Source organism: Fistularia commersonii, chromosome 14 (genome assembly GCF_037954325.1).
Source record: "Fistularia commersonii isolate RoL2024-O1a breed Wild chromosome 14, RoL_Fcom_v1.0, whole genome shotgun sequence".
Lineage (NCBI taxonomy): Eukaryota > Metazoa > Chordata > Actinopteri > Syngnathiformes > Fistulariidae > Fistularia > Fistularia commersonii.
The window spans coordinates 6,524,791-6,539,047 of NC_141297.1; the positions used below are offsets into that span (position 1 = coordinate 6,524,791).

Sequence of the window (14,257 nt, forward strand, 5' to 3'; positions counted from 1 at the left end):
AAGTGTAAAAACAAACTCCAGGCTGATCCAACTTTGATGTAATGTCCTTAAAACAAGTCGAAATGAATCTGTGTTGCTTCCTGAGTGGACACTATGATTTACAGAAGTGTGATTGACTTGGAGTTACATTGTGTTGTTCAAGTGTTCCCTTTATTTTTTTGAGCAGTATATATATTTATACATATACAGTATATATACACGCACACATTTGTACAAACGGAAAAACACCCTCACAAAAAATTTTGAGAAGAAAAAAGCTTAATGATTACTAATAAATGTAATAAATGTATCAAAGAAGAATAGAAATTGTATAATATATATACTGTGTGTATATATATATATATATATATATGCACTATATATTTTTATATAGGGATTGTCGTCCAGTGTCGTTGGATCCTGGTGAACTCAAGTGTTTTATGTTTCCAATTTCGTGCTGTGTCTTTATTTCTTTTCTTCTTCTTATTTTTTCTCCCCTCGCGTTGCCGGGTTATCGACCTGGCTCCGAGCTAAAGACTCTGGATGTTGCAGGCCGAAGGAGACGGCTGCCGAGCGCAGAAATAATGAAGAGGTTTAAGAGAAAAAAAAAATAACTTGGCAGACACTTCTCTTTGTGTAAAGAGAAGCGCCGCTCCGGAGTAAAACACGAAGCCACGGGATCAGATGGTTCCGAGTCTTCGCCACAGGAATAGTTTCAGAACTCTGATCGCCCGGGAGTTTCTGAAGGACACAGAATCTTCTCTGCGACTTTCCCGGCGGAAAAAAAAAAAAGAACTAGCACTGACGTTGTCTCCCCCCTCCTCCAGGACTGTCCCCAGCTGGTGCGCTCCGAGGAGATCCTGATCCCGGCCGGCGAGGTGAAGCCCATCACGCTGAAAGCCAAGAACCTGCCGCAGCCTCAGTCCGGCCAGCGCGGCTACGAGTGCGTCCTCCACATCCAGGGCGTCAGCCACCGGGTCACCGCGCTGCGCTTCAACAGCTCCAGCGTGCAGTGTCAGAACAGCTCGGTACGTCGGCCGACGGAGCCGCTGACGTTTTCCATCCGATTATTCTATCGCGCTTCATTATTATTTTCACCACAAAAACAAACAGGACTGATATCTGGCTGAAACTGCGTGCGGTAGATTCTTGATTTGTGAGTTTAAAGTGCTCCCAGAGATCATAACGCAATTTGCTGATATATCAAATTAAATGTCCCCATTGAAATGAATTGAAATGCTATTAATCCATAGCCCCCAGGTTTTGTTATGTTTTAAATTATAAAAATGTGCTTTATCAATAACAACAAATGTTTAAAAAATAAAAATTCCTTCATGAAAAAAATTTAATAAAAATAATAAAAAATAATAATACATAATGAAGAGAATGTAAAGAAATAAACTGGTGTTATTAAGGGCATTTAGATGCTTACACGCTACACACTTAATGCAACAATGTATTGCAAAATTGCTTGCACACGATGCTACACTTTATCGCTAAACTAAATTTAGCGACATACACATTTAGTGAATGTATGTCCTCTCTTTAAAATGATCAACCCGTCCCTTACCGGCTATGAATGATTCTTCTGATCGGTTGAAGCTCCCGCCGTCTGATGCACCAAATCCCCGCCAATGTGTTTCGATATCGCACCGACAACCGCTTCTCCATTTCTTCATAAGTTGACAAAAGCAAAAAAAAAAAAAGTAACAACCGATTGATGGAACTTATCTTGTAAAATTTGTAAGTTTATGCACTCATAAGTCAAAGTTCCACCATCTATCAGTTGCACTTTTGACTAGCATGCACACGTAGCAACAGTCGGGCTAATCTTAGCATGTGATAACCATAACCTGAAATTTGCCTTGCGTTGCCCTGGAAACACAGCGCTGTTCGGTCGAGTTAACGTCGTCCGATCTTTAGATGTCGCAGGAGGAAGATGTTATTTTCTGGTTTCAATCAGAAAAGTTCTCACATCGCTTGAGCGGTGTTCCGACGCCGATGCGTCCGCGATATCCTACTTGCCATGTGAAGACTCCCTCGAGGCCGCCGGTGGATTATAGTTGCGGAGGCTGCAGCCCGAGTCTGCGGCCCGAGTCTGCCCTCCAGGCAGACACACTTTGGCTGCTGCATTATGCTCCCAAAGGAGCCGTGTACATACATTACCTCGCGCTCTAACACACACACAATGAAAGTTAAGCTCTGAATAAGAGCACGGGGAAGGATGGTCTCTCCGGGGGCCGGAGGAGAAAGTCATGCTCCGGTCCGGTTGTCCCGTTTCCTCAGCGCTTTCTCGCCTCTGATGGCGAAGTGCTGACATCATCCGGCATTTTCACCTGACAACATTTTTTTGTATTGTTTTCAGTACCTTTATGAGGGGATGAGAATCAGCGAGCTGCCCGTGGACTTCTCGGTGGTTTGGAACGGCAACTTCATTATTGATAACCCGGAAAACATCCAAGGTAAGGGGAGGCGCTGCCGCCGTCGATAGCAGATAGTCAGCCGCCCTCCGAACTTTCTGACTCCGTCCGACGTCCGAACCTCCCATTTTGCCTCGTAGGAGGAATAAAATTAGTGTGTGCCCCTCCACATACATCCTTCCTGCTGTAAACCGTTGGCCGATTGGTTCATATACCATCCAGTAACAGCGACGCCATAGGATGTAAACTATCAAATGCGGGATCGGTTGCCGATGACAGGGTTTTATTTTAACGACTCTCAACAAAATCAATTTATTGTGAGTCTTCATGGTGACCTTTTCCGAAGAAACTTATGCCGGGCTTACACCTTAAGACTGAAAAGACCCCTGGAAAATTACAACTTTCTTTTCCCATCGCGCAATGTTTCACCATCATGCTGGTACCGGGTTTCACGATTCGGGTTTTGTTGGAGCTCATGTAAATCAAGTCTTACAGTGATGTAACACAAAGACCTACGATAATGTCAAACGCATTTGATCATCTTAATGAGATGAGACGAGATGAGAACAACTTTATTTATCCCGAAGGAAATTGTTGTGCCAGAGTTTCAAGTGAAAAAACATAACAGTAATAGATAATAGTAGAAAGGAGGAAGAGCAAGAAAGACAATGAAATATGAATTATCTTAACTGTTAACTGTAACTACAAAGATTGCAGATTCCCTGCAGCTGAGGGAAGATAAGACCCAAGACCAGGCAAAGACACGGTTAAGACTGAGCTAAGACTGTGCTGAGACTGTGAGACTACCAGCTCACACTTGACGACCGAGATTACGGGAGTTTGCTGCGAATCCAGTAAAACTTTGCTAAGATTTCCTTCCGGCTTCCGGTTTTAAGTCTGCGACGGGAAAGTTTGACACCTCACAGAACCCCGTCACTATTTAACCAGGCGACGTCAACACATACGTGGGAGACGAATCACTCTCTGCAGATTGTAACTTCTGCACCCCTCACCCCATCACCTTTCCAGTGCATCTGTACAAGTGCGCCGCCCTACGGGACAGCTGCGGCATGTGCCTGAAGGCCGAGAGGAAGTTCCAGTGCGGCTGGTGCAGCGGCGAGGGCCGATGCACGCTGAGGCACCACTGCCCTCCCATCAACCCCTACACCACCCGCTGGCTCAACCTGTCCACCAAGAACGTCAAGTGCACCAACCCGCGCATCACAGAGGTCAGTCCCAACCCCCCCCACGGCAGTCCGCATTGCGTAATGCGGCTCAGCCGGAATCGACTCCGCGCTAATCGGCCGCGGCGCTGGTGATGCTACGGCTCAGACTGCTAAAACACCGTGTGTGTGACAGCGATGATGATGATGATGATCACACAGTTTAAGGCCTGTTTTGCCGTCAAGTCCGCAGATTATATCCCGGACCTGCTGTTTTATTTGTATTTACGCACTGATTCAGCTTCTAAAGCGAGCGGGGAAGGCTGGGTTTATGTCCGATGCGCCCTGGTATTTTCTCAAAGCGGCCTTTTGTCGACTCGTCACAGCAAATTAATGAGTTAATTAAAAGTTATTACAGGTTCTCGGGTATTCGGCGATGGCGTAAGATGACGAGCGTTGTGTTCATTAGAAAAACAGACAAGTTCTGTGACGGTCTATGGATCTAAGGTTATTAAGTTGCAGATTTAGTGGAATATTATTCGGAGATAGGCTCCGAACTTCTAGGATTAAAATCCTAAGTCTGAGAGAGACAGAGAGAGAGGGAGAAGAGACAACCTGCTTTTCTCTCATTTTATGAAGTGGCAGAATTACAACGTCTTTTTTGTTTTTCCACCTCAAATGATTTTGATTTTTGTCAGAAATCCAGCGCATCGTGGATGACCCCGTCAAATTAATTGCGTCTATTCCAGATTCCCGCCTTCGTCGCGGGGACTTTTGGGGAAACTCAGTGACGCTGAAACTTTTCAGAGGGAAAAACAACAACGTGATGACTTTGACGCAGCCAAAGCTCCTTTTTTTAAATTTATTTATTTTTCTTAAATACGCGTCTGGGAAAACCAACTATGCCATTGTGCGTGTTTCGTCCCAGTGTGTGTTCAGATTTATCTGCGAGTGTGTCTTTGCCAGTGTGTGTTAAGTTCACGGTGTTCTCGTCACCCGTCGAGCCTCATCTGAAGCCAAAGGCCTTCGGAGGTTTATCCACCTGGGACTGCAAAATATTCTTGTTTAAAAGGCATGTGTTCTTAGGACTCTACACAAGTGTGTGTGTGTGTGTGTGTGTGTGTGTGTGTGTGTGTGTGTGTGTGTGTAGGCCATAAAGTTGACCCCCACATCTCCCTGTCTCCACACAAGCCTAGCTTTGGATTTCAGTCTCTCTTCAGGTTTTCCGGTTGGGGCCATCCAACACAAAAAAGCTATAATAAGTCAAAAAACAAAGTTTCCCATCTAATGCTGATGCATTGTTGAAATAACATATCATTCCTGAATATGGATATATGGCTATATGGATGTGGATGAAAAGGGGGACAATACAAGGGTATTTATTTTCCACAGAAAGTAAAAACAGATGAATTTGTCTTTCGGAATCTGGTGATGATGCAGCCAGTGATGCGAGGAGGGGCAGGGCAAGCCGGCTAATCAGACTGATGCACCGTGGCCGACCCATGCGTCGGATCCCCCCCTCCCACACACACACACACACACACACACCCCTAGCTCCCATCGATCGAAATCACGCTGCTCCAACACATAGTCACATCCAGTGCAGACAATTGAGCAGTGAGGTGAGGAGCTTTGGTTCACTGATTTTTCCGTCTGTATGCAGATGAGGTAAAGGAAAAAAGGCCAGTAGATCTTTCACACACACACACACACACAAAGCCTTCCCCAATTCCCATGTGCGCGTGTGTGTGTGTGTGTCTTCACGCAACACGACCTCTCAATCACCCAAAATTCCGCCGTCTCGGAGTTTGGATGAGGAAAACGAGGCGCCCGGAGCGCCGCAGGCCGAGACGTCGACTCCCTGCAAACTTTTAAAAGGGCACCGGCTGGAGGGGGGGGGGCTTAACATCCATTTTTAATTTTCCCATTTGTAAAATCCCTCCAAGTAACTCATAATATTTACATCGCTTATCTGAAACAGCGTTAGAAGGCCTGGGAGGAACTCAAATTCAACCGGCAAAACATGTGATTGGATGATTTTGCGCGCAGTGGAGGCTGATTTATTTACTGAAGGGAAATCTGTTCATGGAAGGACAGGAAAGGAGTTTTGATAAACACAATAAAACATAATCATCTGGATGTAAAAAAACAGGCACGTCCATAAACCCTTCACTCTCGTGATTTGGGATGACGGCAAATGGCTGTCAGCAAAATTTCCCCCCGAGGAAAACAAAATCGATCACATCCACCGGGACGTTTACATCTGAGCGACGGCCGAAGTTTGGTGGGAACCAGGAAGAACACGAGGGTGCACGAGAAAGAGGAACGTAAACCCCTTTCCCTCCGAGCGGCACGTCTGCAGCTATAGGCGGCGAAAAACACCCGGCGCTAATCAAGCCGATTCACAGGGACGCGCGCATTAAGCTCACCTATATTCAGGAGCCGCCATTAAACACTAACGGCGCCCTCCCTCACGGTGTCTACGCCTTCTTTAAGAGACAGTCCCATCCACCCACAGCGGGATGAATTTATTCATAAATTTGGTTTTGATTGTGTGCACCCACCCCCCCATCCCAGCCATCACCGGCTGATTTGTATACACACTCGCACATTAGCAAGTGTGCCTTCCACCAGATCGGCCCTTTTGAATAATTAATGCCTCTATTAAGTGCCACGGCGCCCCCCCACCACGGCCCATTAATATTGACGAGACGTAAGCCCCCGCTAACAGCACGGGGGGACGACATCAAATGGAGCGGGGAGGGGGTTTTTTATATTTTTTTTTTGATGGGCATATGAAAGGCGGTCGGCTCCGCCCGTCGCTTCTGCACGCGTTTACTACGAGGAAGCGACGGCGAATTACGCAGCCGCCTTAGGAGGGAGACATGGCGGGGTCGGGGCCGTGTGAGATTGCTATCTTAAAATGCAGTTGAATCTTGAGTCACGAGTTTTCTCCGTCTGCAGCAGACGGCGAGAACGTCCTTGGACGAGGACGAGGCATCGCGAGTCATCCGAAGCCGGTCGGGGATGATTTGACCGTTTTTAAAAAGAGGACATGCATGCGCTCAATCCCTTCATCGTTTAGCAATAAAGTGTAGCATAGCATGCAAGTTACATTTAGCAATAATCGTAACTTCAAGTGTAAAGCGAATAGGTTGAATTAAGCAATAGCGCATGAAATGCGAAAACTCCCCTGATGTACTCTGTAGATCTTCAAGGAAAATACACTTAATTAAACTAGTTTATTTCTTAACATCCTCTTGTAGGATTCATTTTCATTTTTTAATACATCGGTTGTTATTTTGTAATCATTTTTTATGACAGTATGTTAACTTTTAGTTTTTAAAATGGAAGAGTAAGAATAAGATCAAGAATAAGAATAAGAACAACTTTATTTATCCCGAAGGAAATTGTTGTGCCAAAGTTACAAGAAAACATAATAATAATAAATAATAGTACAAAACTGTATAAACAGTAAAAAAAAAAAATGGGGGGGGTAAGAAATGCAAATAAACCATTTAGTGTCTTAAGTAACAAGTGAAGACTATAAAGTGTCTTAAGGTCTTAAATACCAAGTGAAAGATAAGGCGTGCACAAGAAAATATTGGAAAACTATTGAACATATAGGTGTTATGAAGTGAAATATTGCACAGTTATGAAATATTGCACAGTTAGATATATAAATATGTGTAAAATACTCTAATAATTTATAATTATTTTTATGTATTTTTTCTTCAAAAACACATACCGAACCAGTTTCAATTCAAAATTTAATTTGACATATAAGCAAGCTTGAGTTACAAGCTCACGAATGGAATGGATAAAACTCGTAAGTCGAGGTATTGCTGTATTTTAAAGAGAGATTGTCCATACATTGGTTGAAACGTTCTTTATTAATGATCTTGTATGAACAGTAAATATATTTAATAATACATTACATAACACGTGTTAGCATTTAACTGCTAACGCAGCAGCAGATATAGGGTCGCAATGCTAACAGGGTTGGAGGCGGGTAACGTGGAACGTAACGAAGAAAAAAAAAAAACGTAACGGCGCCGACCCCCGGGTTAGCTCCACTCACCGAGCAGATGTCCAGAAAACCGCTGAGGCGGCAGGAGTCGGCGAGCGGGAACGGCGCCCGCTCCAGCTGGAGGCACGGCGGGGAGAAAAGAGTGGGGGGGCAATGCAACTGTAGGATAGTCAGCGGAAAGATCTTGGACTCATCCCTCCTCTCATCCTCATCAAGGATGTTAGCGGCTCTTTAACTGTGGACAAAAAGCACTTTATACCGGGCTAACACCAAAAGATTTCACCGTCATAGACTAGGAAATGAAAATCAGAAGGAAATTTTAGGAGTCTTACTGGAGTCATCCAGGTTGTTAAGTATACGGTGATAATCCGAGCTGTTTCCGATCAGTCTCTTCCCATTCTTAGGGTTTTAACACGTTTGATATGAGTGCAAGTGTTTCAGTCTCTGTGACGTAACACAATCAACAACCAATGGATGAGCTCTAAAAAATCCGGAAACCCGAGAGACGAACGATCAGCGGTGCGACATTGGAGGCAGAGACGGGATTCGTTGGCGGGATGGATGACCGGGAATGGCGACGGACCGGCGTGGAGCGTCCAGAAAGAGGAGGGGATGGCGGAGCAGCCCGGCTCGGGCGATGTCAGCTCTCCAGCTAATCACGACTGAGCGGAGAAGGAAAAAAGCGATGGACTGAAATAGCAGAAGCTCTGAAAACATTGCATGACGGGAAAAAAACGCCGAAAGAGTTTTAGTTGTAGTCGTGTAAATAGCGTCCCTGTAAGATTCACAGTCTTTGTAAAATTTCAGTTTGAGACGAGGCTGAGGCTAATGTGAGCAGGTGTGATCATTTTCCGGGAGTCTTTTCCAAATCTTTTCAAAGTCTTCTGATGTACGCGAAGCATTAGATGAATCTGCACTTCCCAGCTTCCCTCCTCTACTCCAGCCGGATGCGTCGCTTCACCGACGGACATCCACATCCATTCCGACCCCCCCTTTCAGCTCAAACAGATTATTCCCTTGGATGAGACCCTCTTTTTTTCGGGATTTTTTTTTTTTTTTCCTCCCTCACGGATTACAGCCCCCCCCTACAATCGCTGCCAAATCCGGCAGAGCATTTTCGGGGGAAAGCGGCGGCAGGACGCGGCCCGAAATTCAGATCCCTCGGGGCCGGAGGGAGACGGATTATGTTAAAGACGAGCGGGGGGGGGGGGTTAAGGGTGGCGTGCGTGTCCGATCGCGCTTCCGCTTCCTCGTCCCGTCTGAAAAAAAAAAAACAGTCCGGTGGAGACAAACTGGTGTTCGGGAGGAGCGGGATGTGTCACATGGCCTCGGGGAGACGAGATGAAGGAGGACAGGGAGCGAAGAGGAAGAGGAGGAGACGCAGGAACCAATGACTGCTCGCCGTGGCGTGAAAAGACAAACACGGGGTCTCTGGAGGACTCTTGGACTCTTACCGTGTGTGGCGATATTATGGGATGCCTCCGACGCAAGAAGGTCACTGACGTCCTTTAACCTTCCGAAAACAGAAAAACAGAATATTGACTCCAGATTTATTAATCCGTCCGTTCATTGGCCGGAGCCAATCCCGGCAGGTGTTGGAGTGAGGGGCGGGGCTTAACCTGCGTGGATGACCTGTCAATCATAGTAATGGATCCCCTTCAGTGACCCTTTTGGGTTCTTTTTTTAGGGGGGCGGTCTCCGTCGAACTGTTTTCATACGTGGACCAAGGCCGCCGCCGGCCTCACCCGCCGCCGCCACATCCACCTGGCCGCACTTCCTCCTCTCCTCTTCCGATTTTTCCCTCTCACCTCACATTTTTGCTCCCTTGCTCTCTCAGGCCTCGTCCTTTTGCTTATGTAACCATCACTACTCAAATAGCTGCTGCCATCGCCTGACATGGATATATTTAGCCATTATGTCGTCCCCCTCCGCCCCCACCTCGCCCCCCCCCCGTACCCTGCATGCCCAAGCAGCGCTGAAAGATTCATGTATTCAGACCCCTCAGGCGGTGCAGTGACACACTTACTTTACATCCAGAGCAATTAATGTCCACTGAATCTAGATTACAACGCTAGTGTCCCACAGGGAGGCCGCAATGCCCATGTGTGCGCTGGTGGAAGTGTGTGTGTGTGTGTAGGGGTTGGGTTTACAGCACCTTGCGAAGGAGTCCGCCGTCACATGGCACTTTGCGACTCAGTAACCAGGCACAACTTTACTCTCTCATTCCGCTAGCATGGCCAGTAATAGCATATTGATTGTTTACATTGTGGCGGCGACTCCTGTCACCCCCCCCTTCCCGCCCCCGCGATCCCCTCGATCTGCTGCTTCACACCCCCTGTCTTTCTCCTCCTCCTCCGGCTTTTCCAAAGGATGGATGGCGGCCAGGTCAGCGCTCTGCTGCGGAGAAAGGCAGCGTGCCACCCCGTGCCAAGGTCATGCTGGGCTGCCATATTGTGGTTTATGAGTAGTTGGGGATGTGGGGGGGGGGGGGGGCGGCAGGCATGAGTATTGCCCCCTTGTTAAATTTATCATCCGTGGCAACGGCAGTGGAGCCCCAGCAGGCGTCCTTCCAAGAAAGTTAATAATACCTCCAATTTTTCTTTAAGTGGAAAGTAATGTTCATTGGATTTTCCTGCGTTCTTTAGTCACGTTTGGAGAGAATTAGCCGTGTTTGATTCCAGCTGGCTCCCGTTGCGCGAAAGCGGTGCGCATCCTGTTGCTCGCGAGGCTCTCGTAATTGTTTTGAGAGTCTGAGAGCATCATCAGCGGGGGAAACAACAGGCGTTTCATTGTCATGTTTCAAGCCTGAAGTCTTGTTTTGTTTTGTCCCCCCCACCCCGAAGGTGACACCGGTAGCCGGACCCCCTGAAGGAGGGACACGGGTGACCATCCTGGGCACCAACCTCGGCCTCGCCTTCGCCGACATGGTGGGCAACGTGCAGGTGGCGGGGGTCAGGTGCGCCCCAGTGCAGGACGGCTACATCATTGCCGAGCAGTAAGTCAAAGCGGTGGGGAAAATGGGGCCGAGCTAGCGTGTCGCTAGCTTTTCGGTTTCGCGGCGCCTCTTTGCTATCCCGGGGTTAGAAAGACTGGAAAAAAATAATAGTGATTTTGTGAAAAAGACGTCCCCAAACAGGGACGGAACTACTTCAGGCTACTACAGAGCCTTATGAAACGTCTTCTGCTAAGAACTAAGAACTGTACAACTCGAATTCTATTCTCTGGGGGAACTTTTTAGTTTTGCATTTGCACAGGCAGTGACGGACCACAGCTCTGCATGGCAAGATTAATCATCACGTACTCTCCGATGAGTTGAAGTGTATTTCAGAAGTCAAAAGTGAGCTATTATTGTCAATTTCTCTACATGTACCAGACAAGCAGAGGAAGCGAGAAGACGTTTCTCACTATCCCGCTGTGACATGGATTCACAAAATAATGATCATAAAGTGTAGGTTAGCAGTAAAGTGTACCTACACAAACTATAGAATAGAAAGTGATTCTCAATTTCTCCACATTTACTAGACATACAGAGGAAGTGAGAAGACGTTTCTCACTATGCCACAGTGACATGGAATTAACAAAATAATAACAGTGAGCACATCAAGAATAAAGGGCACAATAAATATAGAATTTTAAAGTATAAAGTGATACAGTGCTGGGGTAACAGGATGACGGAGATTTAACAGCATAAAACCTGGAAATATAAGACTGTATGTAATTTGAATACCGTAATTTCCAGACTATTGAGCGCACCTCAATATAAGCCGCGCCGGCTAGCCGATCACTATCTCGGGCTTCCTACTTCGCTCTAAAACCATCGAAGTCGCCTTCTTCAGTGTCGGAGTTGAACGGACTCAGAATTTCCCGTTTATTTCATCCGTCCGATGTGACGAGGAGAAATGTTTTAGCGGCGTGAAGCTCGTTAGCCCACCCCACCCAAAAAGTCCATATATTAGCCACATTTTGTTTACGTGAAAAAAGTCGCGGCTTATCGTCCAGAAATTAATTAAATGTTTTGTTTTCTGTGTGAAGAACCCGTCGTAAGCTAACTCAGTACATATTTTTGGTAAAAATGTTACTGTTCCTCTGCGAGCCCTGGAAAGGTCCAGAAGTGCTCAGACCTCTTCGTTGCCCAATTTCTCTCTGCGATCGTAATAGATCTTAAAAGTGGTGCGGGAAGTATCTGGTAATGGGTGGCCTTATGAGATCCACCAAGCACCGATGTGTCACATTAGTTCCTATGGAAAGGAAAAGAAAAAACATGCCTCAGTGCTGTCCCTTGTTCCTCTGCTGTCTGAATGCACCAAAAAAAAAGACTGAAAATGTTCTTGGAACTGCTGAAATGATTCAGGTCCAGTTTTAAATTCACTCCAAATATTCTGTCCACTTATTAGGATTCAGGCAGGAACAGCTCTCATGTCATGTTTGAAAATCCTTCACAGTTTTATGACATTATGATTTTTATGGAGGTCAACCCGCTTTCATCGACTGAAAGTTTTCTCAGCAATTTTTTAAAATGTTTCAAACAATGAGTCCGGTTACTCCACGGCAGCAAATGGAAGCCGGAGCCAGATTTTTTTTTTTTTCCAAAACTCAAAAAGCCTCGCAATCCTTCTTTTCTGAAGCGCTCGGGCTCAGAAGTTCACCGAGCCGAACCTCCTGGCTGAGATATCGCTCAGTTCTGCCAAAACAGCCTGCGACCGACCTCTCGTTTCTGTCCTCCGCTCAAACCCGGGAGGTCTTTCGATCCGTCTCTTTCACGCTATCGCTGGCCGGCTTTGTAAATGTCACATATTTGGTGGATTAAAGGGATCAGTGGTTCGACGGCCAATGAGCCCAACCGCCGTACGAGGACTACGACAAGAAGCTGCCCATAACGGAGACTGGACGGGGTCCAAGCCGTGACGCCGCCGGCCTTCGCAGCGTCGCCGTGGCCCCCTTCTAGTTAGCAACAGCAGCGCAGCAGCTGCGCCTCTGCGCCAGTGTTTACCTCCCTAATCGTCCCACGCTGTGCGTTGAGCATGTTAAAGCCCGTCCCGCTCACCCCTGACTAATGAAACACTCCTCATGCCCACCCACTTCTTGGCAGGACACGTCAAGACCCGCTCTCTCATTGGTTGTTTAAACCTCCTCAGATGTGGCGGACCTCAGGCGGTTAAAGGCAATCATTAAATGTAACATTCGAATCGGGCCTACGTCCAGCTTCCTCTGGTTGTCGTCAGTAAGCCGGCACAATGGCTACAAACGATAGCGTTGTCAAAGCAAATCCGATATTGCGACATCGCTAAAAATTAATGACCCCATGGAGATGTCGAGATTTAGAAAACAAAATAAAAGTTACTTCAGCCCTTCTAAAAAATTTCACACTAGCTTGGTTTTCCAAAAAAATCGTGATCTCCGAAGTCGAGCCTCGACCCGTTGGATGTTGAGAATCGAGGGTGGATGCTGTCGACGGAAAATTTGATTTTATCATCCATCTGAATATCGGTCCATCGCCGAGACCTTGACCTTTGACCCGCATAGCTGACGTGGATATCGCGACTCCCGCAAGACCTTGCAGTGTCAGAATAGAAACTTTGTGTCCGCCCTTGAATTTAAGAGCTCGTCGACACGTCAGGGCCGTGTTGGCGGGTAAGTGTTGAGTTCCTGCTGACCGCCGACCTCAGATGACCGGCGCCAGACAGTGACGTGGACATTTGGTCCCTCAGCGGGAGGATCCGGGGCCGCAGTGACCCTACGATGCAACGATGATCACATGATCCGAAGCACATCTCAGAGACCCGCCGCGTGCTCTGAAAACAGATAAAACTGTGATATTTGAAAAACTCACGCTCACAGGCTTTCACAGTCACGGATCTCAGAGGAGCCTTTAACCCTAATTTGTGTCTTGGCCTACTTCTGCCCAGGGAAAGAGGGCGGCTCAGCTCCGCCTGTAACGCTCCCTTCATTTTGACGCCGCTTGGAAAAGAAAGAAAAGAAAAACGTGACGCCGTCACGAGCAGCTGTGATTAAGATTCAGCTTGTGCCACTTGGCTGTAGGCGACAATTTGTTAGCGGTGTGTTTGATGTGCAGGTAAAACGTTGAAAAAGAACTCACCTGCGACCCTTGTCGTCTTGAAGTCGCCATGGCGACGGTAGGAGCCAAGACGACCGGGTCACATGGGTTCATCGCGCGCGTGTCCTATCCTGAATCACGCCGATCGTCTCGATTCACTGGAACTCCAAATAAATAAACGAAAATATATTTTCATGTCTTGACCTCGGAGGAGTGGCGAGGCCGCTTTGAAGAGAAAAGTTTGTTTCATTTTCTTGGAAAAAGACCGATATTTAGGGTCGTTTTTTTTTTTGTTTTTTTTTTCAGCAGCCAGATTGAGGCGCCTCATTAGCGGGAACGTTCTGAAAAGTTCTCCCCCGATTTTACGAAGGAGACCATCCTCCTAACAGAGGGAGTGGGCGAGTGGCCCTCCAAAAATGTCTGCTTAAAAAGAACTTTGTTGAGTCAGCCGGACAGTCGGCAACCTGTTAATGGCAACGCGACGTCCAGACATTGAACTCAGCGGGTGGAATATCCAAATATTTAACATTCGCAAGAAGCTATTCACCGGCTAACATCATAATTAAGTTGACAAAATGCGAGAAGGTCCCCGGTTCAATTCCGACACTGG

At 46.9% G+C, this 14,257-nt stretch overlaps 1 protein-coding gene across 1 annotated transcript in view; it reads left to right on the top strand.

The window, feature by feature from the left end:
* plxna2 (plexin A2) overlaps positions 1-14,257 on the top strand; it is a 180,731-nt gene that overhangs the window by 109,766 nt on the left and 56,708 nt on the right. The window contains exons 9-12 of the mRNA XM_086159682.1: positions 807-1,007; positions 2,345-2,441; positions 3,429-3,628; positions 10,436-10,587. Coding sequence (XP_086015808.1) covers positions 807-1,007; positions 2,345-2,441; positions 3,429-3,628; positions 10,436-10,587 — 650 coding nt within the window. The remainder of the gene's footprint in view (positions 1-806; positions 1,008-2,344; positions 2,442-3,428; positions 3,629-10,435; positions 10,588-14,257) is intronic.